The sequence below is a fragment of the Bos indicus genome, chromosome 16 (assembly GCF_029378745.1).
Source record: "Bos indicus isolate NIAB-ARS_2022 breed Sahiwal x Tharparkar chromosome 16, NIAB-ARS_B.indTharparkar_mat_pri_1.0, whole genome shotgun sequence".
NCBI classification, from domain to species: domain Eukaryota; kingdom Metazoa; phylum Chordata; class Mammalia; order Artiodactyla; family Bovidae; genus Bos; species Bos indicus.
In genome coordinates, this window is record NC_091775.1 from 3,686,653 (window position 1) to 3,712,171 (window position 25,519).

Sequence of the window (25,519 nt, forward strand, 5' to 3'; positions counted from 1 at the left end):
TTAGAGACCATGTTTAGGAATGCATAGTCTTAAAATACTCCATTCCATGGTAGAATGGGGAGATCATCTTATAGAATTAAAAGATTGAGATATAATTGATATATAATAATTTATTAGTTTAAGGTATACAATATAATGATTTGATATTTTTTTATATTGTGAAATAACCACAGTAAGTCTAGCTAACACAGAAGTTTTGACACTTCTTCCCTAAAGACTGCTAAAGCCATGTTGTAGTTTTACAACTAATGGTAAAAATGGGTTTTAAAGATAGGTTAAAGAAACGCATCTGATTTAGATGCTGCTTATATGCCACTCAAAACTCTCCTCTGAACCCTCTTGAGAGGTAATATTCTGAGCAGTCTTACCTACTGGCCTCTCCTGGAGCCAAGCACATCTCTTCCTTCCTGCCCTGGGGGGCTTTCCTGATGCCATAGCAAAGGGCCCCTCGGGAACTACTCTGTGCTCACGTCCTTGCAACCCATATAGGTCACCCTTGACCAAGATAAGCTGGGAAAGATGGTTAAACGTTTCTCCAGGTCAGTTTGGAGGTGCGCTTCGCAGCCTCCGGGAGCTTGGAGCCCCAGTTGCCCTCCGTAGGGGCTACCACAGTAACTCATTCTTCTGTTGGTTTTCCCTCCCTGCCTGTTTCACTCCTTCAGCCTTTCACTCCTGCTCCCTGGTGTCGCTTCTCAAATACCTGTGTGGGAGCTTTTGTCTCATGTTCTACTTTTAGTGGTCAGGCTAAGATAGTATCATTAAAAATACATATACAATTCAAAAGGGAGGGATGCCCATTGCCAGCTTACTCAGATCTTGAAGGGCATTTATATAGCACGGTGAGGCAAGATTAATTTATTTTAGATACATTGTTGTTTTGGAACTCAATGGCTTCTCTGCCTCTGCAACCTATCCTCTTCCTCCTTCACCTGTTTCTCCCTTTTCTAGTGCTCTTGATGTCTTTGTTTCCATACATCTATCCTGCTGATCGTCCTTCCTTCTTTGCTTTGTCTTATCTCTAGTTCTCCCTCTCTTGCTACTTCATCCTATTTCTGCCTCCTTCAGATAGAAGGAGTCTTTGCTCTTTTTCTGTGATTCCTCTTATTTCCTACAGTTAGCAAACAAAGTTCCTGATCAGCCAAGCTTGTTGGACACTTGAGTCCTTTGGCCTTTTGCTCCCTGCATTGTCTCACAAACAGGGGAAGGAAATGTGGGATTAGGCTGTGTGCTCCCCCGAACTGGGGATTCTGAAAGCTCTGCTGAGTATTGATAGGATTGGCCCGTTGGAGAGACTTCTCATGAAAGCTGAAGTACTAGCACATGAAACAGTGGAAGTTCAACTTCCCTGATAGCCACAGAAATCACAAAGTTGGCTCTGGGAACGGGTCTTGAGTTGGAGGATCCCTTGGACCAGGTGTTTTACCCTGTCTCTGTTCTTCAGCTGTATCATGGGAGTTTATTCATTCCCAGGAGTGGAAAACCAGACCCCAGAGAGGAGCTGGGAGACTCAAGGAGAAGTCTTAGCTTTCTGTTTCTTTCCCCCCAGGGACTGGGCAAAGAAAGGCCACCTCTTCCTGGAGGTGACTTGTTTGTCTCTCTGTAAAACCACCTGAACACATGCATTCGTTCACATTTCAAAACCACTTTATTAGCAAAATGAACAAAAGGAGAATGGCGTTTAAATTAAATAAATTACACAAATATCTCAAGAGTCCTGGTTCCAGGGAACCACATCAGTATCACTAAGAACATTCAGAAGTTTTGAAACCGTGGATGCTTTCTCTACCTTCCCACCTTCCCTGCCTCAGTCACGTTCGGTAAGTGGTCTGTGTGAGTTTGTGTTCTCGCTAAGGCGTTCCAGCAGTGAGTTCTCTTCCGGTTGTCTCTCTCCACCCCAGGTGTTTCCCACCTCACCTCCGCCGTGGACTCTGGTGGCACTTACACTCTTAGACGTGGTGCTGGATCCCTCCGTGAGCCCCCACTCGAGGCCCCTGTGTGCCAGCAATCCCCTTTATGTCTGGGGCTGGCCTGGGGGTTTGCAGTCACTTCAGCAAGTCCTCGAGGGTTCTAGACACTTGGTTCCCAAAGCACTTGTGACTTGGGATGTCCTGAGAGTCTGTGATCTTTCCCCCACCTCTTGGGCCTGAGCTGGACTTTGCAGGAGGTGGAGCAGGGGAGGTTGAGTTTTCATTGGCTACGGTTCTTGTCCTCCCGAAACTTGGCACTTCGGGTGCTAGGCACGGTGAATCCCAGATAACACTGTCCTCTGCCTTCCAAGTTTTGAGTTCCACTGGCAGCCAGATGGCATAATGAATTCACAGAGAAGCAATGCTTGTAGGCCAAGAATCTGTTGGCTCTTCACCAGCACCCCCTCCTTTAACTCTGTGAAGACTTGCTAGCTGACCAGCTCACGGTCAACAGACACACAATGCAGGTCAGGCAGAGATTAGGAACTCCAGCGTTTTCCCAGGTTGGGCCAGCCCAGCCTTTGGGCAGGGATCACTCACCGAAGGAGCTTGGGAGATGCAGTGCGGTGAGGCCAGAGCGTTTTCTGTGCACTTCCGTGGAAAATTTCCCAAAACACCTGACCATGGAACCTATTTATTTTCAAGTCAATAGTGGGTTTCTTCTACGTTTTTCTATAAATATGGAGAGCTTAACCCCTCTTCTCATCTTTCCTAGAAGGAGATGGCCTCAGATCCTGAATTTGTTATGGGATCCCTGTGGCGGAAGACTCAATCTGCATCAGCCCTTCTCCACACTGGGCACGCAGGTGGGATATGCCCTTGGAGGCATCTTCCCTCACCTGACTGAACCACTCAGGCCCCGAGTTGATAAGGGAGAGTTAAAACCATTGGCTCTTTCCCAAAGAAGAGGACAAGGCAGACTTCTCCAGTGGGGGAGGTGTTTCTAAGGTCAGGGGGGCTGTCAGGGCTTGGGCCCCACCAGTTGGCCCTGGACTGATGGAGCGTCCCTTCACCTCCATGTCTCCAGTACAGGGACTGCCCAAAGCTTTTGTGTAGAATAACTGGTATCTGTTGCTAGGCTGCCAGAGGGTTCTGCCAGCTACCCCCTGTTCCTCCTGGCTTTCTACCTGGTCTCAAGTAGAGGGGAGCAGCCCTCAAGGGTAGGGGGAGTGATAACGTTTCAGGAGGCTACCCCTGGGAAGGTACTTTTGGTGGCCGCTCCCCAGACTAGAGTCTGATGTGCCAAATAGCAGTGGGGGTCTCAGCAGCCTTGAGAGGAGGAGGAAGGGGGCACAGTCGCCAAGACGGAGATTCCTGGGTGGTTGGAGCCCATGGCCCAGGCGTACAGAGCTGCCGGGGACTGACTTGGGGTGGTGGGAGGGGATGAGCCACAGAGTCGTGGGCCGGCTTCTCCCTGTGTCCTGTGACAGCGTGACATGACCTGACGCCGAGGCGTGCGGGTCTCAGGGCACTCTCAGTGCTTGCGTGCTACGTCAGCACGAGCTTTCTCTCCATTCCCGAGTCACTCTTGGAGCCTGGCAGTGAAGGGTCCCCTCAGCGGCCACAGGCAGGGTGTGGGCAGGTGCAGAGCAGCCAGCAGGAGGCATGCTCATTGCGGGTTGGGGCCCCGCGGGTCAGTAGGAGGGCGAAGAGGTGTCTCTTCCTGCTGGTGAGATCGGCTAGCTCTAGAGGTGCCTGGGGGGACGTAAGAGTGAGAGACGAGGAGGATGGAGAGGCACCGGGGTTCCGGTGGAGGTGTTCTCCTCGACCCTCCACTCCCTGCAGTCCCAGGCTCATCCTTCACAGGCGTCCGAGGTGCTCTGGAGGCAGCCTGGGCCCTCACAGGGCAGTCAGGGTCTCTGCGTGAAACATGCTTCCGAACATCTCCTGCAGCGGCCACAGGAAGGGGCGTGGGGGAGAGAGCATTAGATCTGAGTGGTCACAATTGCCAGGTGACCCTACGAGGCCCTGGCCGGCGTTTCGAGGAAGGCGTTATGAGGAAGTGAGGGTGGGTGTGTGGATGTGTGTGTGTGAACAGTGGAGGGGCAGGGTCAGCCCAAGAGGTGAACTGGTGATGGGAGAAGGAGCTTGAAATCTAGTTTTGAATCACCCCTGCTGTGCTGTGTGACCGTCACAGGTCCCTCCCTCCTTTTTTGCTCTCCTTTCTTCATTAGGTCAGGTGAGGATTGAGATCAGAAAAGCTCTAAAGTCGTTTCTTGCTCCGACAAGCTGTTTTGTCCTAGCCAGGTGTTTGGAATGTGCTGGAGATTCTGTGGGGGCCCAGAAATCAGTGTGCCAAGTCTTTGCGGCCTGGCTCTATTCCCTGATGCCTGCTGCATGCCACCAGCACTCCCAGCGATGGGCTCAGAGGACCATCGGAACTCACGCTCAAAAAGAATGGGAAGAGGCACAGAGTGAGCTGTTCTTTCTAATAGACCCAGAGCTGGATTTCTCTAAAGCTTTGGTTTCTTTGATTCAGGGCATTGGGGTGGGGCTACTTTTCATGTCGGGATCATAGAGTTCTATATGAAGTACACGCCACATCTGCATGGCTCGGAAGGGCTGCCCACCTGCAGTAGTATTTGTACCCCTGGAATTCATCTGTTCGGATATGTGCCCACCCTGGGACAGTGTCAGGCAAGTAGTAGGCACACCATTGATACCAGTTGAATTGACAAAAGAACAAAAGCATCCCTCACTAATCTTGTTAGGTAGATGGGACAGGTATTCCTCGTATTTCCCTTATTTTACAAAGATAAACACTGGGGGCCTGGTGGTGTCACGTGGCTTGCCCAAGATCATGTGGCCAGTGCGTGGGAGAGGTAAGAATAGATGTTATTTCTCTAGGACTTGATCCAGTGGCTCTCCTGTCCCCCATGATGCCTTTCAGGGAGTGAGAAGAATTAAGATCTGCTATTAAAAGAAAGGTGAGAAAGAAACATTATTGCCTTCAAGGTGACTGCTCTGGCTTCTGGTGGGAGAGCCCAGCCAACACTTTGGATGGGAGAGGGTCTCCTTCCTTCCCCTGACCCCCGCTAGTCAGCTTACCTGCTCTAAATCCCAGTAGCTGGGGCTGTCCTCCTCCGGCTCATACAGAGAAAGCTCAGGATCCACGGGCGCCTGGGTGGGGGAAACCAGTGCAGAGTGAGCTGCAGCGACTGAATGATGGTCTGGCACAAATGGCGGGCTCGGGGAGGGCATCATGTGTTCTGATGTAACTCGGCCTCTTGTCCTTTCCCTCCCCTCCCTCATTTGCCTCTCAAAATATAGCACAGCCGCGGTTTCCCTCTTCCCTGTAGACAGGTGTGCATCGGGGTCGGCTCCCTTGGCGGGCACTTTAGAAGCAGGAAAGGTTTACCTAGCTCACCTAGCTGCCTGACCTGGGGAATCCATCTCCCTTCTCTGTAAAAGTAGGATGATCACACTCACTTTGCTGGCTCTCTGCCTTACCACGCTGTTGAAACAGTGTGTGTGTGTATATAATTTACAGATATGAACATATTCTGTAATATGTAATATGTAAATATACAATTGGTATAATATACATCTTTAAGAATTTAAACTGTAAAAACTGGGCATTATTTGTGCAGTTATGATGATGAGGGTTTCCCCAGAATCTCCCTCTCTTTGCTCTGCTGGCAAAGGGCACGAGGCCAGGAAGGCCACTGCTCTCACACAGTTTGCCTCTGTGTGTGGCGGGTGGGTGCCCGGCCCCGTGTTTCCCTGGACAGGCTTTCTGCACCCAGAACAGATGGCTCCAGCTTCATCAGTCTCAAAAAGCAAAGAGCAAATGGTTGCTCTAGGGCCAGAAAAGCCTTTCTTATGATCCCTGAGGGTAGAAGGGGTTTGCATCCTGGACTAGGGCACAGAAGCTTGGCAGGCCGAGGGCCGAAGATGAGCTGGCAGGGCAGCCTGGAAGATGGAGCTGTCTGGGGAGGCCTGGGCAGGAATGCCGATGGGATGGGCTTTTTCTGCCTCCCCAGCTTTCTGGAGTGTTATTTGTAGACACTGTTATTTGTAGCTCATTGGCATACCACTTACTGAGCTACTAAATTAAATGTCAAGACACTGAGACAAAACCCTGATCCACACTCTTCATCCGTCACCAGCCTGAAATCTCTAATCTCGGTTAAATTAAAACAGGCAGGCTTACTCCCCTCCCTTCTCCAAAACGTCTTGTAGAAAGAGGGAAGGAATAGGATGGTTGAGCCATGTCAGAATACCAGGCATAACCTACTGTGCTTCGGGTGTTTGACCTCAAAACTGATAATAATAAATATTTTGTAATATACAAAGCTCTTTCAAGTGACACAAAAGATATAATTACCAGTTAATCCTAAAACCAAAACAAAAGAAAGATCCTGTGAGATCTTTAAGGCACCCGTTCCACAGCTAAGAAAACAGGGATTAAGGAAAGTTAATTGATAGAACAGGTGTTGGAACGCAAACCGGTCTGTTGTTTCAATGCCCTGGGGCCTAGGATTCCCCAGGTGCAGAGGCCTTACCCCTTGGAAGTCGTGTCCCGGGGCCACTTCCGCGGCCTGCGCCTGGGCAAAGAGGACCGCATCGTGTATGCTGGGAAAGACGTGACTGCGCTCTAGACACCCGTCTTCAAAGAGGCCTCCGTGGCTGATGTCATTGTACACCTGGGCTGCAAGGAGGGAAAGGTCACCTTCAAAAGCTGACGCCACTGTGGCCTGGAGCTGGGGGTGGGGGAGACGGAGAGAGAGAGGCCTGGGGGTCGTGCCCTTGCTGCCTCACAGGGCCTGGGCCTTGGCCTTGCAGTATCAGTTCTGGACAGCAGAGGGCAACGTGAGCTTGAGGATGCTGAACCTTCAACCCCGGGCAGAAGGAAATAGCTTGATTCAGGGTTCCCCTACTTGGTGGTGAGGGAAAGCCGAAATCATGGGCCAGTTCTGTCCCTTGAGGGTCCATTCTTCCTCCTGTTCACCCAGACCTTTCCTGCAGAGCCCGGTGTGTGGCAGAGCCCTTACTCCGCCTCAGCCCTGGGGATGATTTCCTGAGGTGTGTCCAGTGAGGGTGGGCAGGGAGCCTCTGATTCCAGCTCTGGCGCACACACAGAGCAGGTGCGCATGCACACACGCTCAGAGCAGAACCTGTGCAGACTCTACGCGGGTGGAGCTTGCAGAGTCCGTGCCACGCGCAGGCCGGTGCAGGGGCTGGCTGGTCCTGCTGAAAGGCGCTGGCCCCCCGAGGGCAGTGGGGTGTGCAAACGTGTGCCTTTCCCTTTCTCCTGTGCGTCTGTGTGTTCTCGCTGTGTCCACATCCCTGTACTCCACACACATGCTGATGAGAAGTCCACTGCTGTGTGGACAGGGACTGGGGGCTGTGTTTGTGGGCCCTGTGGAGATTGCATGTGTATCTTGTAAAACTGCATGTGTATCTTCCCTGAAGAGTTATGGTATATCTGTGCGTTCTGCCTATTTATGGACTTTTGGATTTGGAGAAGATTCCCTGGTTCATCTAGTCAACCTCTTCATGTTATGTAGGTGGCAATCGATCCCCAGGCAGATGAAGTGACTTGGCCAAGGATACATGGCAAATTGAAAGTGAAAGTCGCTCAGTCATGTCTGACTCTTTGCAACCCCATGGACTATACAGTCCATGGAATTCTCCAGGCCAGAATACTGGAGTGGGTGGTCTTTTCCTTCCCCAGCAGATCTTCCCAACCCAGGGATCGAACGCAGGTCTCCCGCACTGCAGGCAGATTCTTCACCAGCTGAGCCACAAGGGAAGCCCAAGAATACTGGAGTGGGTAGCCTAGCTGTTCTCCAGGAGATCTGCCGGGCCCAGGAATCGAACTGGGGTCTCCTGCATTGCAGGCAGATTCTTCACCAACTGAGCTGAACATGGCAAATTAGTGGTGGGCAAATCAGAATCCTAGTTGCTGCTCCTTAACTTCACAATCCCCACCCCCCAACTCTTTTATTGGGGCCGCTAGTGGTAAAGACGGAGAAGGCAATGGCACCCCACTCCAGTACTCTTGCCTGGAAAATCCTATGGACGGAGGAGCCTGGTGGGCCGCAGTCCATGGGGTCGCTAGGAGTCGGACAAGACTCAGCGACTTCACTTTCACTTTTCACTTTCATGCATTGGAGAAAGGAAATGGCAACCCACTCCAGTGTTCTTGCCTGGAGAATCCCAGGGACGGGGGAGCCTGGTGGGCTGCCATCTATGGGGTCACACAGAGTCGGACACGACCGAAGCGACTTAGCAGCAGCAGCAGCAGCAGTGGTAAAGAACCTGCTTGCCAGTGCAGTAGACGCGGGTTTGATCCCTGGGTTGGGAAGATACCTTGGAGGAGGCCATGGCAACCCCCTCCAGTATTCTTGGCTAGAGAGAATCCCATGGAGAATCCCATGGTCAGAGGAGTCTGGCAGACTACAGTCCATAGGGTCACACAGAGTCAGACATGGCTGAAGGGACTCAGCATAGCACAGCATATAGGATGTTATGCTGCCAGTCTCTTCTGACTTGTGCCTGAGTTCTTGTGAGCAGGCAGTAGTTTAGGGGAACAGGTGCTGTTCTAGTTTCTACCCCCTCACTATTCGGCCTCCCACCCACCTAGTCCCATCCTAGGCCCTCGTCAGCCTTCCAGTCCCCGAAACATCCTTCTTCTCTTACCATGAATGTTCACCAAGAAGACCTTCACTCCGATCTTCTCATAGGTGGAGCTCAGCTGGAGGAGTCGGGAGCGAGTTGGGTAGGGAGACAGAAGGAAAGGAATGTTCTGAGTGGGCCTCCAAAGTGATTCACAAAACGCACTTGAGAGGGAAGCCAAACAAATAAGCAACCAGGAGAGCCCTGGCAGCCTGAGATAAAAATAGCAGCAAAGCACACCACTCCTCCCTGGAGTGTTGGCTGACCGCTCCTCTGGAAAGTGAGGCAGACATGGGGCTTTGCCAGCAAGGCAGCCACTTAGTGTTCCCGTGGCCCCTTCTTATGGGGCCAGATCTTTTCTTTCGATAGCTTAGAATCCCAGACCCCACCTCCTGCCTGCCTTTGAGGCTTAGGCTGAAGCCGCGGGGGAGGACCATGGCCTGGAATGGCTAATGCCTCAGCCACCTGGATCCTAGTAGACCCAGGCTGCGGGAGCAGGCTGAGCCCTTGTCTGGGGATGGAGCCGGCTGTGCGCTGGTTGACGAGGCCATCACCCTGTGTGTTCTCGTGCTCGGTTCTACTGTGCTGCCTCTCTCTGGGCCAGTCTGAGATGACTCTGCCATCAGAAGTGGCTGCTGAAAGCTATCACACGGATGCATTTATTCAAGCAGCCCTGTGAGCCGTCTGGCCTAAAGGTGAGGGCCGCTGATATTATTTCTTCTTCTTCCCTCGGTTGGCCAGACCCGGCTGATGCTGGGTGAGTGTGGGAAGGAGCACTAGACCGTGAACCTGGGCCAAACGAGCTCTACTCAGAGGACCCTGGGCCAGGTTCCCGCGTCTGCTAGAGAGGGGTGCTAGGATGGGGTAGACCCGCGGGGCCTGGGCACGCATTGTTCTGTGCTGTCTGGGCCTGCTCTGCAGGCAGCATCCTGTCCTGGTGGCATCTGGGAAAAGGGATTTTAGGAGATGGTAGGCTCCCTGGTGAGCTTCCTCACTTAGTCATTTGAAATGAAGGCTCCGGGGAAAGGGAGTGTGGGAGGGTAGGGGTGAGGGAGTCGGGGTGGGGGTGGGCTGGGGCTCCCTCTGCCTTGGGCTCCCTCACCTTGGCCAGGGTTTTGATGCCCATCAGATCCACAAAGCTGACCCCACTCATGTCGAGGATGAGAGTGTGGAAGGTGACAAAGGGTGGGACGCCGGCCAGTGTGTCACTGGGCTTAGCAGAGGCTGGGGGCTCGCAGTGGGCAGCGGTGGAGCGGTCAGGGCTGAAGGTGATGTAGGATACGCTGGCGCCGTTAGCAGGCGTCTGGTTGTTGTTGGGGTCGGTCGGGGAGCCGTTCTCAAAGTCCTGCTGCAGCTCCTGCAGGGAGACAGTCTGGAGGGGGGGTGGGAGGGCGCAGTCAGGGTCATCAGGCTCAATCAGACTTTGCTGTGGCTGAAGCTGGGGCAAGGTGCGTGCAGGTGGAGGTGAATAACAGGACTTCGTGGTGGGGAATCCAAGCCCCTGTAATCCCTGAGGACTGGCGCCTCCTAAAGCCTCCTCTTTGAGCAGGTCTGCACGTTTGGTCTCCGTAACGCAGGCAAAGTTAGAGGACCCTTCTAAGAGAGCCACTGAAGCTTCAGTCTACTCTGCTCTGGGAGGAAGCCCTTTTGGAAACAACTGAGACCCTTTTTGCATTTACCCGTGTTTACCTTTTTCTCTGCAGAATTCCCACATCCACACCCACCTTCCTAGTTCTAGGTTGGCTGGGGACCCCAGGAAATTCACTGCAACTCTTGCAACTTAAGTCCATGGGTGTATCTCATCTTAGCCAGAAAATGAGGAGGGGGCCGTGGAGTTAAGTGGTTACCCTGGGAGCTGACGGCTCCTCATCCAAGGAGAAGATGCCCACAGACAACATCCACCAGGCAGTGGCCACAGAGGCTTGCTGTCCTTGCCTCTGAGGGTGCTGGGAGGTGGGGCACCAGGTGGCAAGGTCAGAGAGGGCAAGGGAGAGGGCGTGGGCTGTTTCTAGCCTCAGTTCACCTTGGTTTTCATGAACAGAGACTTCCTCTGTTGCTTGGGCATTGTTCTCCCCTTCTCCTGCTTCTTGAGGCTTTTTTGCTTGGCCAGCAACACTTTCTGGGGGTCCACACCTGTCTGGAGGAAGAGGCCAGATCTTGGCTCCCAGCACCCTTTCTTGCCTCTGCCAGGCACACTCTGTCCATTCCCTCTGGTCACCAGGGGACTGAGCCTTACCTTGGCAATGACTTTTTGCCTGAAGATCTCTGAGTTGGCAAAGTAGAGAGGAGAGCAGTAGGTGATGATCTTTATACCTTGGATTTCTTGGACCTGTGGCAGGGAGAGTCAGCTCAGTCAGCAGCAATATCTTTTATCGGTTTTTCACAAAACCCTTTTATGTGGGGTGATGTAGGGCGGAAGAGGGCGGTCATGAGCTTAGATTACCCACCCTATTGTAGGTCTTGGGATTCACGTAAATGTCAGTGTCCATGACTTGGGCCAAAGCACAGCCATTACGACTGGATGAAGAAGAAAAGACAAACACAAGAGGATGCTATTAGCAGACGGGCCTGGAGGGACGCTTGGGCTGGGGTCTGGGCAGAGGTAGGGCAGGAGAGGGTCCTGTCCTGATCCTGGGCTTTTCCTGTTTGTCTTTCTGCGCTGGAGACACACGCCTGGTGGCCTGTGGCTGGGCTATAATCAGAGAGATGGCAGGCAGCTCCCTGACATAGCTCCCAGGCGGGGGCTCACTGGGCAGGAAGGTGGAGAACACAGCGTAAGTGGCCCCAAAGCCACCGGTTCTTGGTTCTGAGTTCTCAAGAGGAGAAAACAGGTCCCTGACATTCAGGATCCTTCCTGCCCCGGACTGGATTCCCTGTCTGCTTCACTTAATGTTTTTATGGGAGAGACTTAGCTGTCCTCTGGCCCACGGCTCCCTCAGGGTGGGATCCCATCTAATCTGGGGTCTGGCACACTTTTGGAAGGACACTGAGTCTCACCCGCCGGCCCAACCCCACTTCCTCTGGGCCCCCAGCCCTCTATGACCATGATGGGTTCCCCTGGGTTTTCAGGACATGGGAGTTAGACGGCCCAGCCTGTGCCAGCAGTCCCAGCTGGGCCGGGCTCTCCTCGGGCCTGGCAGCCCCTCCAGAGCCAGACCCAGCGGGCAGCGGGGCCCAGGAGCTGCGCCAGGCCCCCCATGGCAGCCCCTGCAGACCAGCTGGGGCCTGATGGCCATGCCCTGGGGGAGGGGCCATTACTTACAACTGGGTCTGGAAGACCACAACCAGGGCGGAGAAGGTGACCCCCACTGCCACACCGTAGGGCAGGCTCAGGAAGAAGGCGGAGAGGAAGCTCACTACCCAGACGCACTATGAGGAGAGAGACGTCAGAGCAGGCCTTGGGGGGCCTGCCCCACTGGGGAAGTCTTCCGGGGTCAGCCAAGGCCCTTCTCTGCTAGCCCAACCTTACACCACCCTTCCCTCTTCATGGCAATTTCCCAGTATTTCACGTAGGCGAGCTTCGGAGACACCCGCCCATTTCCAGTGGACTGAGGGTGGCTTCCTGGTCTTGTCTGGATGTTAGCAGTCAACCCCCGCACCCAATGGGAGCTGGCATGGCACGAAGACTGTGAGTCTTGGGACAGATACACCTGGGCTCCAAGTTTTGTTGTCCTACTTGTGAATATTCACTTACTAGCTATGTGAATCCTGGAGAAGGTCATGGCAGCCCACTCCAGGATTCTTGCCTGGGAATCCCATGGACAGAGGAGCCTGGTGGACTACAGTCCATGGTGTTGCAAAGAGTCAGACACGACTGAAGCAAGTTAGCATGCACACACAGCTATGTGAATAATAATACCAGCTTCATGAAAGGACTGAAGAATTAATGAAGATAAAGTCCTGCCAAGCCTAGTGATGGGTACAGTAACGTGAGTTCCATTCCTCCATCTGATAGAAAGTGTGCACTTGACCGGCACTCAGCTTCCTGACCTGATGGCCTGGGGCTGAGTTGTGTGTGTAAGCCGGGAGGGTGGGGGATGGAGAGCGGGAGGGTAAGATGGGAACCCAAAGCACGATGTGAATACCAGGACTATTGCTGTTGTGGAGTGATGGTTGGGATGCGGCAAAGCAGACCTTTGGGGTGGATACTGGGGCCTCATTTTTCTCCCCGTCCTTGTCCTTCACTCAAGGGGGACCCCAGATGGACCACTCATTTTCAGACTTTAAGGATTTCCTTCCTTACCATGTAAGTGTGCTTCCTCCCCCAGAAGACAGTACAGCTCAGAGATTTGGAGGCTAAGACTTGGGGCTCCAGCCCTGCCTCTGCCACTAACCAGTTCTGTGGCCTTTGATGAATTACTTAACCTCTCTGAGGCTTGCTGTCCTCATCTTGAAAGGAGGCTAGGAAATCCTCTCTCACAGCTTACGTCGGGCTCCAGAGGGGTAAGCAGTGTGCTCGGTACACAGTAGCCTCATTTCTACTGCCCAGTGGGAGATGTGTTCGGAATGTGACTATCAAAGCAGTAAGTCATGTTTGCTAAGTGTTCACGGCTACATGCTGCTTTCCAATTCTGATCTTGTTTAATCCTCAGAACCAGTGTATGGTGCAGCCATGAATATCACCCCATCACAGATGGGGAGATGGAATTCCACAGAAGTCTTAACCTGCCCAAGATCCTGGTCCACTGGCTTTATGTCCTAGGTTTTTTGTTTTTTTAAATGACTTCATTTTGCTTTTTGGAACTATAAAAATAATAACAGCTAAGTTTTATTGAACTCAAGATACAATTCAGACAATGTGTTCCTTACTTGTTTTATCTCGTTTCATAAGCATCCTTGCGGGTGGGGGTGCAGGGTTGGAGAGTATAAAATACCTGTGACCACAGATGAGGAAGCCGAGACTCAGAGAGGTTAAGGGACTTGCCATTGGTCACAGAGCCAGTGAACAGTTGAATTAGGATTTGAACATAAGCTGTCTCAATCCAAAACCTCAGCTGTTAACACTCGGTTATGCTAATTAGGGCTTCCAAGGTGGCTCAGTGGTAAAGAATCTGCCTGGCAATCCAGGAGACACAGGAGATGCTGGTTCAATCCCTGGGTCGGGAAGATCCCCTGGAGGAGGAAATGGCAACCTACTCCAGTATTCTTGCCTGGAAAATCCCATGGACAGAGGAGCCTGTTAAGCTACTGTCCATAGGGTCACAAAGAGTCTGATACAGCTTAGCGACTGAGTGCGTGCTAATTAGAGAGCAACTGACCAGAGGCACCACTGACAGAAGTGCCAGGCTTGTGGGGCTGGAGGAGGCAGTGCCTGGGGTACCAGGCATGACAGGCACCCGGGGCCGCCTGCTACTCACACAGTCCAGCTTGCTCTTCTTCCACAGGTAGTAGGGGTCGGCGAGTTGCTTGAGAGAATTCTTGAGGTTGACAGCAATCAGGGCTCCTAGCACAGACTGGGGAAGCAGAACACTGTTCCCCGTCACCTGCGGTGTGGCCCCTTCTCCCTGCCCTTCCTACAGACACCGGATGCTGGAGCCTGGCAGGACAGAGTTGCAGTTCCAGAACTGGCAGAGCCCCCAAATCTTTGCACTCAACCTTAGGGTTGGAAAGTGCAGGTGCTGGAGCCAGAGGGCCCTCAGGCCTGAATTTTGCCATCCCCTCCTCTTCCTTCATCCCCGGACAGCCTGTGCCTAGGGCCCTCTGAGCCAGGGGCCCACAGACGCTGTAAACGCTGACTCGGGTGGGGACCCTGAGGTCAGAAGGCCGGAGCTTGAGACCAGCCCTGTGCTTGTGAGCCTTGTCACCGCTTCTCAGCCTCAGTTTCCCTCACCTGTAAAATGGCGAGAGTAAAACCTACGTTAACTACTTCGCAGGCTGTGGCTAGGACAAAGGGTAACAGTGACGGCAGTCTGTAGCCTGTGAGGCATCACACAGCTCCTAAGGCCTGCTCTTCCTGGAGGCTCTCGCTGGCTTCTGCTCTCATGCTGTGCTCTTACCTTGGGGAGAGCGTAGAGATAGGACCCCAGGACCAGCATGGTGATCATCACCACCAGGGACACACACAGGCTTGACACCTATCCAGAGAAAGAGATGGAAACACGGCGTAGGTGTGAAATTCTTGCTCTTGATTTTTTTCCCCAATAAATGCCTTTGGCGGAGTGGAGATTGAGGAGAGGAGAGGCAGGCTGGAGACCAGCTGACCTGGATTCTCTAGGGCAACTGTTCTGCTACGCCCAATCCCTTTCCCACTGCCCTGGTCCAATGCTCACCTGGGATTTTCCTCCAGCTCCATCCACGGCCAGAGTGACAGAGAGAGCACAGCAAATGACATGGATCTTAAAGAAGGAGCCGAAGAAGTTGCTGCAGCCCAGGGCGATCATCTCCTGTGGGCACAGGGGCAGGATTGGAAGCTGGGGTGGGGGCGGTGTGTGTGGGGGGCACACAGTACAGACCAAACATAGTCATTCAAGCTAGCTGGATCTTGAACTTGAGAATGACCCAGCTGCTATAAAGCCATACACTCCCAACCAAGTAGAAGTCAGCCAAAGAGCCCCTGACATCCCTCGTCAGGCCTCTGTGGGCCCTGGCCCGTCCTGCTCGGCCCTGCTGGGAGTGGCTGGACCTACCTGGTTAGCATCCACGTCGTAGCCGTGCTTGTTGGCCAGGGTCCGGCCCATAGCCAGGTTGATGACATAGCCCACGATGGCCAGGGAGAAGGCCGTGCCAAGCATGTCCTTCCACTGCGAAACCACAGGCGACACAGGAGTGGGGAAACTGCCAAGGAGCCAGAAAGGAAGCAGGGCCCAAGGGTGTGAGGAGGGCACCTTGAGTCCTTCAGCGCCCACAGGGGGCAGTAGGGCCCCATGCAGTGCCAGGGCCTCTGCATGAACCACCACTTCCAAACTGGATGCTCAGTGTCACGCTGCAGGGCAGCTACCACCACTCCCCTTGACACCGCAAAGATTCGAGGCGTAGAGAACACAGCTTGTCTGAGGTCACCACACTAGCAACTGGTAGGGCCTCATTCGTTCACGTCCAGAATTCGGACTCCTCACTCTCCCTGGTCCCAGAGCCACAGCCCCAGTGCTCTGAGGCCTTTTCTCCATTGTCTGCTCCAGCTCTGCCGTGTAAACACTGGTCCTCTCCTCCTAGGGCCCCGCACAGTCCCTGGCACAGAGTAGATAGCCGGTGAATTCTGTTGATCCTAACAGCTTTTTCCCATGTGGGTAGAAGAGCCAATGCATTAAAGCAAGACAAAGAACCAGAGAAGGGCTGATCAGAGAGGCTTCACCCATCAGATGAAACTTTTGAGGGGAGTGTGGCAGTTAAGGGGGCTTCCCGGGTGGTGCTAGTGGCAAAGAACCAGCCTGCCGATGCCGATGCAGAAGATGTAAGAGACGAGGGTTTGATCCTTGGGTTAGGAAGATCCCCTGGAGGAGGCCATGGCAACCCAGCCTAGTATTCTTGCCTGTAGAATCCCATGGACAGAGGAGCCTGGTGGGCTACAGTCCATGGGGTCGTGGAGAGTTGGACACGACTGAAGCGACTTAGCATGCACACACACGGCTCACTGTTCATGAAACAGCCAGTGCTGTGTGGCTCTTCTCCATAATAAGTGATAGTAATAATTCATAGCTGGTCAGTGTCATAGAATTTATAACATACTTTAGAGTTCATCTCATCTCTGACTCTGAACCTAGGTGGGGAGGACAGTGGGAGTGGGCCAGGCTTCCCAGCCCCCTGGACTCACCCAGGTTGGATCTCTCCCACGATCTGCATGTGGTACTTTTTGGGCATCTTGTAGCTCCCGGAGATAGCTGTTGCCACCACTACCTGCGAATCCCAGATAGGAGAACAGGGATTAGCTCTAAATTGGGGCCAGGGTAGGGGTCCCTCTCAAGTCTCCCTTTTGTCTGGGGACCCCAAATCCCACTCCTCTGACTCTTTGAGAGGGAACAACCTGAGGATAAGGAAGAGTGGGAACCACACACAGGGGGATGGAGTGGGTTCACCCCAGACCTTCTGTCCTACCAGCTCACAGAGGGCAAGTGGGTGGGGAGGGATGGGTAGAGGGGCTCTCCTGCTTCTGGCTGGAGCTAGATTCCTTTTCAACAGCCTCTTGCCTGGGCCCCAACACCCCAGCCCTGGGCAAGGTCCTTACCACAATCATCTCTGTTGGGATGGGGAAGCGGATCTTGTGCATGTAGCGGGCATTGAGCTCCTTTACCAGCACCAGGACCACACCGCTGATAAGAGCGAAGATGAGCGAGGCGATGTTGGTGTGAGCGAGGTTTTTGCAAATGTCAATGAAGGTCTGGGGGAGAGAGCATCATGCTCATGGGCTCCCACCCCTTCCTCCTGTACCATCACCACCTAGCATCTGAGCCAGTGGAGGGATGTCATCAGTGCTCTGAGAGGCACAGCAAAGCAGAATCCAGACCCTACTCATGGTCCCACTTCCCACCCCTGTCTCCATGCTGGGATGGGAAGGCTGATTCCCTTCCTTTTCCTCTAGGAAGAGTTCAAGCTAATGGAGGCGGGATGGAGATTAGACGTAAGGAAAGACTTTCCAGGTAGGGAGGGTTTGAGGCACTGGGATGGGGTACTGATGGAGAGTGTACCTCTCCTTTTCTGCAGGAATTAACCACAGAGATTTAACCATACTTCAGCTACCTGATACGAAGCGCTGACTCATTGAAAAAGACCCTGATGCAAGGGAAGATTGAAGGCAGGAGGAGAAAGGGGTGACAGAGGATGAGATGATTGGATAACATCACTGACTCAGTGGACATGAGTTTGAGCAAGCTCCGGGAGTGGGTGATGCACAGGGAGGCCTGGTGTGCTGCAGTCCATGAGGTTGCAAAGAGTCAGACACGACTGAGCGACTGAACCACAATCACAGAGAACCTCAGCCAGCTGTCAAGGTCATGTGTTTGACCCTCCCTCCCCAAATGGAAACCTCTTGAAATCCATTCTGAACAATGGGTCAGACAGCCTTTGCTTGAGAACATCTCATAACGAGGTGCTCACAACTTCTTAAGACAGTGAACTCGGCTCACGTGTCTGCTCAAGACCCTCTCCCAGGGGCGCACTCATAGACTCACAAAGACGATGGACCCTGGGCCTGCGTAGGAGGGGATGGTCAGTCCGAAGATATACTTGAGCACGGAGATCAGGATCTGCAGGCCAGCGGCCGTCATGAAGCCCCGGATGAAGGACTCAGAGAGGTAGATGGCCACAAAGCCAAACTGCATGAAGCCCAGGCCCATCTGAGAGCAGAGGAGTGGTGGGGTCAGACCATGACGGGCCAGCCACTCCCACACCTGCCTGGCCCAAACCCAGGCCTGGAGTTCATGCAGCCCTGAAATAGTAGTAGCTCTAGGAAAATGAGTCCCTTGTGACCTTGTCCTGCCTTGTACTGACAGAGAAAGTCAGTCCCTCGGGGCACAGGCCTCTGACACTTGACCTCACTGGCTCCAGTCTCCTCCACTGTGCAGTGAACCTAGCACTCAACAGCGTTTGCCCTCCCAGTGATTGACACCCCCGTCCGCCCAGCTGGCCAACCCAGAACTTGGAAGTCGTCCCCCCTCGCCCTTCATTTCTAATATCCCAAGCCCTGTTTATTTTGTTCCTGGCAAAGCGTTCTTCCAGTCTACCCACCGTCTCCTTGCCCGTCACTCTGGTCTAGGCCCTCATCAGTCTTGCATGGGCCTCTTCATAGTCTCCCAGCTGGCCCTGTGCTTTGATTCTAATCTACTTTCCATCCATCGTCTTCTCCAGAGTCTGACTGATCCAATCTGACTGCCAAATAGGAACCAAATTTGCTGCTTAGGGGACAGACCTCAGACTTCACTGACTGGCCCTGCCTACTTCTCTGGCCTCTTCTCTGGCTCGTTCTCTCAATGCCTCCTGCCCTCCAGCCACAGCAAATGCCTTGTTTTTCCATGCCCTGGTCAGTTCATGCTCTTTCAGGCCTCGGTGCTGTGGGATGCTGTTCCCTCTGACTGGACTGTCCTTCTGTGCCTCTTTCCTATGGTTACCGGTCAACTTCTACTCATCCTTTTAGACTGAGGTCAAATGTCACTTCCTCTCTTTGAGGAGAGGCCTTCCCTGACTTTCTCTTTGATGTTCCCAAAGCTACTCGTATATAGCTCTATTCTGCTGCTTATCTTACTGCCTACACATTTATTTGTTGATATGGCTACTTCCTCTGCTGGGCTGTGAGCTTCTGGAGATCTGGGCCTCTTTCTTACTTATCTTTTATCCCCAGAGCCTAGCCCAGTTCCTGGCCTGGTGAAACAACCAAAAAACCTTAACTGAATGAATCAATGAATGAAACTTCTGAGGCCCCTTCCTGCTCTTACATTCTGTCCTGCTGCATTTGCCTGCATGAAATCTAGCAGAGTCCTTTGCATGTGGCGGAAATGCAATTTATCTCATGCAGGAGGTGCTGTGGCTTGGAGCAGAGGCGGCTGGAGGGGGATAAGGAATGTTACAGAAATGGAAAACTGCTGGCAGAGAGCTGGGCACGGGAAAGGGTATCGGAGAGAGGCCATGAGTCCTTTAGACAGTCATTAGCTCAGGACAGTTTTATCAAGTGTGGATGCTGGTCTTAGGCATCTGCTGAGGGCAGGTGAGATACTCTGCATTTTTAAGGTCATTTGTGGCCTCCAAATGGGGAAGAGGGAGGATGGAGAGGCCTAAATTGGCTTTAAGGTCAAGGCTGGGCCTCTGTGGGAGGGGCCATCCGAGCTGATGCTGTACTAAGGGGGGGGCCCTGGCAGAGACGGAAGCCGAGCTCCTCACCTGGATGACAGCCGTCAGGCAGGCTAGCGTTGCCGACACGTGTAGCCTGTCGGCCTCCATGGCCCCCGTGTCCACATAGCTTTCATTGGTGGTGGTGTTGAAGACCCGGAATTTCGACTCTGGGGCCAGCTGCAGACAGATGTTACCCACCAGGATGCTGATAACGGCAAAGGTACCTGCGGTGCCCCACCCAGCCAGCAAAAGTCAGAGGTTTGGACGGCACCCATGGGAACCAGCAGGGGGCCCGGAATGCTCCCCAGCCCCCACAGGGATGGCGCTCCGGGCCTCCAGGGTCCTCTCTGGCATCACAGTAACCATTCGTATCTGATCATGATCCACACTCTTCCAGATACTTTCGCCCCAACTGTTAATATGACTTTACTGGACACGAGAGGAAACAGGCTTGGAAATATAAGTAGAGCCTGCGTCAGAAACAGGCTTTGTGACCAGGCCTTTTTCCTCTGTCTCACTTCGCACCAGAGAACTCCGAATGTCCCTGAAGTGGCCTGCTGGATGATGGCTGTCGGACGGCCATTTCTCCCATCTGTTCAGTCCTTTACGGCCTTTCTTGTCCTGCCAAGTCTTCTCCACGTTCCAGGGAGGGAGACTCAGCGGCTCATGCTAACTGAGCTCACGGAAGCTCTATGGCTTCTCCAAGGTCACAGAAGACCTGGGGTTGACACTCATGGTGACGGTCCCTCCGGGACCAAGCAGCGCCAGCAGGAGGAGAATGCAGATGGGAAAGCACCCGAATCCACTTTGCCACCCACCACCCATCCTCGCGGTCCAGGTCACCTGCCTGCTAAGAGGGGAGGGGCCTTACCTGGCACCATCTGGTGGATACCCCCCAGGAAGAAGTAGGTCAGGAGGGGGAAGAAAGAGGAGTAGAGGCCGTTGACTGCAGGAAGGTTGGCCAGCAGAGCGAATGCCATGCCTGCACAGGACACAGAGAGTCAAGGCCCGGGGGCACAGTTGGGTGACGCAGGTCACAGAAGATGGAGTGGGAAGGGGAATGGGCGTGGCTGAGGGGACCCCTGACCTTGTGGGACCTGGATGCATCCACCGCTGAGGCCGCCGAGAATGTCGGGGACAATGTAGTCTTTGATCTTGTACTTGGGGAGCCAAGAGAGAATGGGGAGCAGCCCGAACACTGTGGTTTTGATTTTGGCTGAGGAACATCTGGAGGGGAAGAGGGCAGGTTTTCAGTCAGCACTGCATTCAGAGTTGGGAATTGTTATAATATCCTGTTCTTGGTCATTCGTTCATGCATTCGTGCAAAATTCAGTGAGCACGCACACGATATGGCAGAGACTTTTCTCTTGAGAGCCTTCACCTTGCTCTGGACACTGGTTGGAGGTCTTCTGATTGCCCACTGCTAACCTGGGAAGTCTGCAGGACTTCTCTCAAAGGCATGGATTTTGTGGGTGCCTAGCATTCCGAGGCGTCAAGTCCAGCTCAGACGACCGTCCTCTGATCTGCCTGAAAACAGGCCCAGTCACCCTCGCCTGGGCTCCTATAGCAATACCTCGGGTTGTAATTCTTGCTTTTCATCTCTCTCCCCCACTACACAGTAAAACCAGCATGGAAAGAAGTCTGGTCTCTGGTCCAGCTTTGTGTACCTCCTGTATCACCCTGGGATGCTTAGTGAATATCTGTTGGAAAAATGAGTGAATGAGTAAGTGAAAGAATGGGCCTGAATCAGAACTCAGTCTGAATGGGGGCGGCTGCTGTATTTTTTGGAACTCTCCCTAAAGGAAGGCTCCTTTTTCCCCACAGGGTTCGCCTCTGCTGACCCACCATCCTTTGTGTGTGATGATTCCAATGCTGGAGTTCTTTCCCCTGTTAATTCATCAAAAGAGGGAAGAATGGGGAAACTATTTGTCGGTCAGCGCAGGGTGGGGAGCATTGATCCCTCCACTGTTTGCTGAACACCTTGAGGTCCTTTCATCAGAAACTCAGAAGCGGTAAAAACAAGGGACTTCAATCTCAAGGATGACAGCTGGTGGATTGATGACCAGAAGAGGTGGGGAGGCCTTTGCTTTTCTTCTCCCAGCTAAGGGAATTCAAATATTCAGGGCCCATCTGGTGACTCACTGGCTTGCTGTGATTAGGCCTCCTTTCCTGCCCAGCACCGATTCCTGTTCTTTACTGTTGCCCAACAATAGTTTCCCTGACACTGGGTCCCCTGGATGTCACCCAAAACTGAAATCAACACAGACAATGCTTTGTACCCTTTAAAATCTGGGTAGATTTTCTGTCCCAACCAGCACTTCATGGAACAGCATCGCCATCGCCTTTGAACTCCCCAGTCCCCTCTGCAGTGGGTAGTGCCTCTCCCATCCCTGGGAGTTGGACTGGTAGTAAATAGCTTAAAGCATTTCTAAAGGCTTGTCCTGAGAGAGAACCAGCCCCCCAGGAACTCTCTCAGGTTTGTTCATGGCAGGGAAAACTGGACTCATGAATGGAGAGCTGGCTGGGGGAGAAAAACAACCCTCTCAAGGGCTTGCACATGTCCAGCCTTACTTGCAAGCCTGCCATAGTTGAGCAAAGCAGTCTGACTTCTCTGAAGTCTGAGAGAAGATCTGGAAACAGATGCTAAACACCTATAGAGAGGTTCCAGAAGCCAAGTGGGAAGAGGATAGTGGGAAGTGGATTAGTTTTCTAAACATTCATTCATTCATTAAACGAAAATTTATTGGAGTACCTTCTGTGTGCCAGGTACCGTTCAAGGCTCTCCTTCCCGCCACATGGGAATTGTTAGCTCCCTACATCTTATTATGGTTTCCATCATTCTCATCTTTTAGGACAGCAGCAGATACCCTCATCCCTCCAGTGCAGAAACAACACAGACTTAAACTCCTTGGCACAAATGCTGACAAGGTCTTTATATAACCAGGCAGAGACGGAGCCTCCCAGGAGAGATAGGGCTGGGCTGATGCTTTTAGTGAAGACTCAAGTGGGTGATCCCCCAGCCTGAACCAGTTCCACCTGCATCTCCACTTCAGCCATTGCCAGTGACCTCAATTCAGGTAACTGAATCAGCTGTTTCCCCAGGGGAGTGGGGAAGTGACTTTTGCCCGGGACCACAGTGAGGCCTGAGGGAGGTCTACCAGCTGTCTGCGAAGGGTGGGGGGTGGGGGGGTAGGTAAAGTTCATAGCCTCAGGTTCCTCGAGTGCAGGTATAGGTCACGTCATGGAGTCCCCTCCTTATAGGTGTGGTTTCACTACCCACCAGCACAGTTCCAGGGATCTGAGGGTGCAACAAGCTGGTGAGACCACATCCTGGTAAGTATCATTTAGGGGGGCCCAGGAATTTAGGGGCTACCTTTGAGCATTGTCTGGACCTGGGAAGGGAAAGAGGATCCAGGAGAGAAAGAGGACAAAGTCCTTGGGGTGGGAGAGGCTTCAGATTTTCCTTGATGAGGAAAGGACAGGAGAAGGGACAGCAGAAGAGGGAGCTCTGACCTGCTGTGGTGACGCACCATTCCCCAGTGCCCTTGAGAACCCAGGAGGGACTTGAGTGGGCTGCATGGTGAGACCCCATGCAGGGGTCGGGACACCTGCCAGCCCCTCTGGACCTGTGAATGGTCCTCATCCCCGTTCCCCATTTCCTTGAGGGTCTCAGTAAAGATGAGGTGTAGGATCTCAAATTCAGGGTTCCCAAGTCCCATCTGAGGGACAGCGGTATAGGAGCCGTGCCCTGGTGCAGGGAGGGTTTGGTGGGGAGCAGAAGGGAGAGGAGTCTGGGCTTCAAGCCATGTTACCTGAAAGTGCTGCAAAGTTTCTCTCCCAGTGGGTACGTCCGGTCCTTCTTCTCAAACTCATCATCAAAGAGGGTGAGAGAGTATGCGGCTCTGTCTACCACGTAGCGGGGCCTGGGCTGGCTCATGTCTGGGGCATTTACAAGCTTTGGGAGAAACAGAGTAGGGAGGATGAGGGGCATCCCTTCTCAGCGCCGGCCTGGGCCATCTCTCTCTGGTCCTAGCTCAGCAGGGTTTTATGCTGTCTTCCCCGCCCCCAGCCAGCAAGGTGCCACCCTTCCCTCTTTCAAGTCTTTCCACCAGACTCACTTCTTCTGGTGGCCTTCCTTCCCAGGCACAGGTGATGCATACACTTGCCCTGGCTGTTTTGCTTGGCACCCAGCACGTGGTTGGCACTCCACATCTATGATATCACTGTCACCCCCACTGAACACCAGGCAACAAGGAGGCAGGAGTGCAAGGGCAGGAGTCATGGCTGGGATTCAGCGGGTTGATCCTCTCCCTCCTTCCCTTGCATCCTCCCCGCAACCCACGCTGGCCCCTGGTATCCTCACAAGCCCCTTCGCCCTGCCCTCCCACCTCAGTTTCCCGGGCGGAAAGGCTCATACCATCCTGTCAGCCAGCTTGGAAGAAAGAAAGCAGGCTGCCTGGAGGCAGGGGGATGGCCAGGGTGACCTTGGGAGGACCCTTCTTAAAGGAGCCGCCTAGGACTTCACCAACAGGTTTTCCCAGGGGGACAGCGGTGTTTGGGAAAATCAAGATGGTTTGCGCTGGCTGGCCCTCCCACGGCTTCCTGTGTCTAACCTTTCCCCCACCCTGTATACTGATGTCTCTCTCCTTGCTTTTTGCGCAACCTTGCTGACGTTCCAGGAGCTGAGCAGGGCAGAGCTAAGTGCCAGGCCCCCGAGGCCCAGAGGAGCTCCCGGTAGAGATCGTTCCTCCTCCATCCTCCAATTGCTGGTCCCCTCTCCTGTCCCCTGCCCCCCAGCGCTGGGAGAAGCCTGCCTGGACGACCTCAGAGGAAGAAGGAGGGAGAGGAAAGAGACAGCATACGCTTAGAGGGAGATGATGTCTCCCAGGGGGAGAGTGTGGGATAGCTGTAGCCAGTTTGGCAAAAGATTTGAGAGAGAGTTAAAAGTGAGAAACCACACGGGGGACTCAAGATGCTCCTCCGCACGCTTCCCAGGGGAGAAGCTGGGTGAGTGACAGGTTGTCAGAGGGGAGCAGGCTGGTTGATGCTTTTTGTGGAAGACCACCCTGGGGGAGAGGAGGGAGATGCATTAACTAAGGGCCCAGAGACGGGTTCTAGTGCTGGCTTTACGGGTGAAGTGGAAGGGGCAGCATTCCTTTCTGAACCTCAGATTCCTCATCAGCAAAACCGGGGGCCATAACCTCACAAGGTTGTTTGAGGAAGAGATGAGTAAATGGACCAGAAAGGCTTGTGTAAAATGTAAGAGTGATATAAACGTAAGTTGCTATTGTGGATAAGACTGTGTCCAGGAAGACGAAGGTCAGGCTGGTGCGTCCCATTCCCTGGGTCACAGGACCCTCAGTTCCACCAGGGCCTGTAAGCACGGTGCCCTGCAGAACCCCCCAGATGCTACTCGGCTGGCAGGGCAGTTGTGCGTGAGCCTGCCCAGCCCTTTGCCTGGTGCTTAGTGTGCAGCCAACAATTGCTTGTTGAGTGATCAATAAATGTTCTTTTTGGAGAACACAGGGGTTGAATTGAATAAGAGTAAAGGCCTGTAAGACATTTCAGTGGGACAAGCAGAGAGACTGAGTGGCATAGGGAAAACATCACAGGTTTTGGAGCCAGGATGACCTGGGTTCAGAGAGTCGGTTTCTTCATCTGTAAATGGGGATAATAACAGTCCCAGGCATTTGCCATGAGGACTAAATGAGATCATGAGTGTAGAGTCTGGTCTTCCAAGGGCACCCAGTGAATGGTAACGGCGATGATTACTATGATTAAGATGGGAGGGTGCTTCCTTCCTCTTGGGAGAGACTGTTCAGAGGCTTCCAGCCCTTCACCTCCAACGAGGCAGTGTGGCCTCGCTCCCCCCTCCCCACCCCACCCTCTCACTGGGTCTGGAAGGGTCCAACCTTCCCAGTGCTTTGCCTGGTGGGCTCTGTGGGAGAAATGAGTGGGGATCATGACCCTCTGGAGGGACCCCAAGCTCCAGCCTGGCTTCAGAGGAAGACTCAGAGACTTGGGGAGTCTATGCCTGGCCACCAAACGTACCACTTATAAAGGAATAGCCGGGATTTTCAAGGGGGCTGCACCAGGAGAGGGAAGAGGAGGCAATGGAAGATCTTGTTTCCATGCCAAGCAGCATGCAGCGATACCAGAGGCTCTGCATTCTA

At 53.3% G+C, this 25,519-nt stretch overlaps 2 protein-coding genes and 1 long non-coding RNA gene across 4 annotated transcripts in view; 1 reads left to right on the forward strand and 2 right to left on the reverse strand.

Annotated features, from left to right (window-relative positions):
• PM20D1 (peptidase M20 domain containing 1) overlaps positions 1-2,092 on the reverse strand; it is a 38,992-nt gene extending 36,900 nt beyond the window's left edge. The window contains exon 1 of the mRNA XM_070767825.1: positions 1,943-2,092. The gene's annotated coding sequence lies outside the window, so the exon portion shown is untranslated. The remainder of the gene's footprint in view (positions 1-1,942) is intronic.
• LOC109570667 (uncharacterized) overlaps positions 1-25,519 on the forward strand; it is a 51,550-nt gene that overhangs the window by 11,708 nt on the left and 14,323 nt on the right. Inside the window, exons 2-5 of one of the 2 annotated variants that reach the window (XR_002182516.2) lie at positions 17,226-17,815; positions 20,966-21,069; positions 21,171-22,423; positions 22,608-22,679. This is a non-coding gene — a long non-coding RNA (uncharacterized lncRNA). Of the gene's footprint in view, positions 1-17,225; positions 21,070-21,170; positions 22,424-22,607; positions 22,680-25,519 lie in introns of both variants that reach the window. The other variant, XR_011560703.1, reaches the window with a different exon arrangement.
• SLC26A9 (solute carrier family 26 member 9) lies at positions 1,627-23,283 on the reverse strand. The gene is made up of 20 exons (XM_019976779.2): positions 23,159-23,283; positions 20,434-20,573; positions 20,218-20,328; positions 19,395-19,570; positions 17,693-17,857; positions 16,750-16,902; positions 16,339-16,421; positions 15,215-15,362; positions 14,858-14,971; positions 14,585-14,662; positions 13,946-14,041; positions 11,851-11,957; positions 11,036-11,105; positions 10,825-10,917; positions 10,612-10,725; positions 9,691-9,960; positions 8,613-8,667; positions 6,473-6,618; positions 5,016-5,087; positions 1,627-3,854 (listed from the first exon to the last, which is right to left on the reverse strand). Exons 1-20 carry the CDS (start codon positions 23,281-23,283, stop codon positions 3,807-3,809), a joined length of 2,364 nt encoding a protein of 787 aa, XP_019832338.2. The 3' UTR covers positions 1,627-3,806.

Bases quoted from the DNA above. Each gene is read 5' to 3' on its own strand.
- SLC26A9 (XM_019976779.2), bottom strand. From the start codon at position 23,283: ATGAGCCAGCCCAGGCCCCGCTACGTGGTAGACAGAGCCGCATACTCT. The intron at 20,574-23,158 runs GTAACATGGCTT...CTTCCCCTCCAG, and splicing joins AAACTTTGCAGCACTTTCAG to ATGTTCCTCAGCCAAAATCA. The intron at 17,858-19,394 runs GTGAGGAGCTCG...CTCTGCTCTCAG, and splicing joins GCCTGACGGCTGTCATCCAG to ATGGGCCTGGGCTTCATGCA.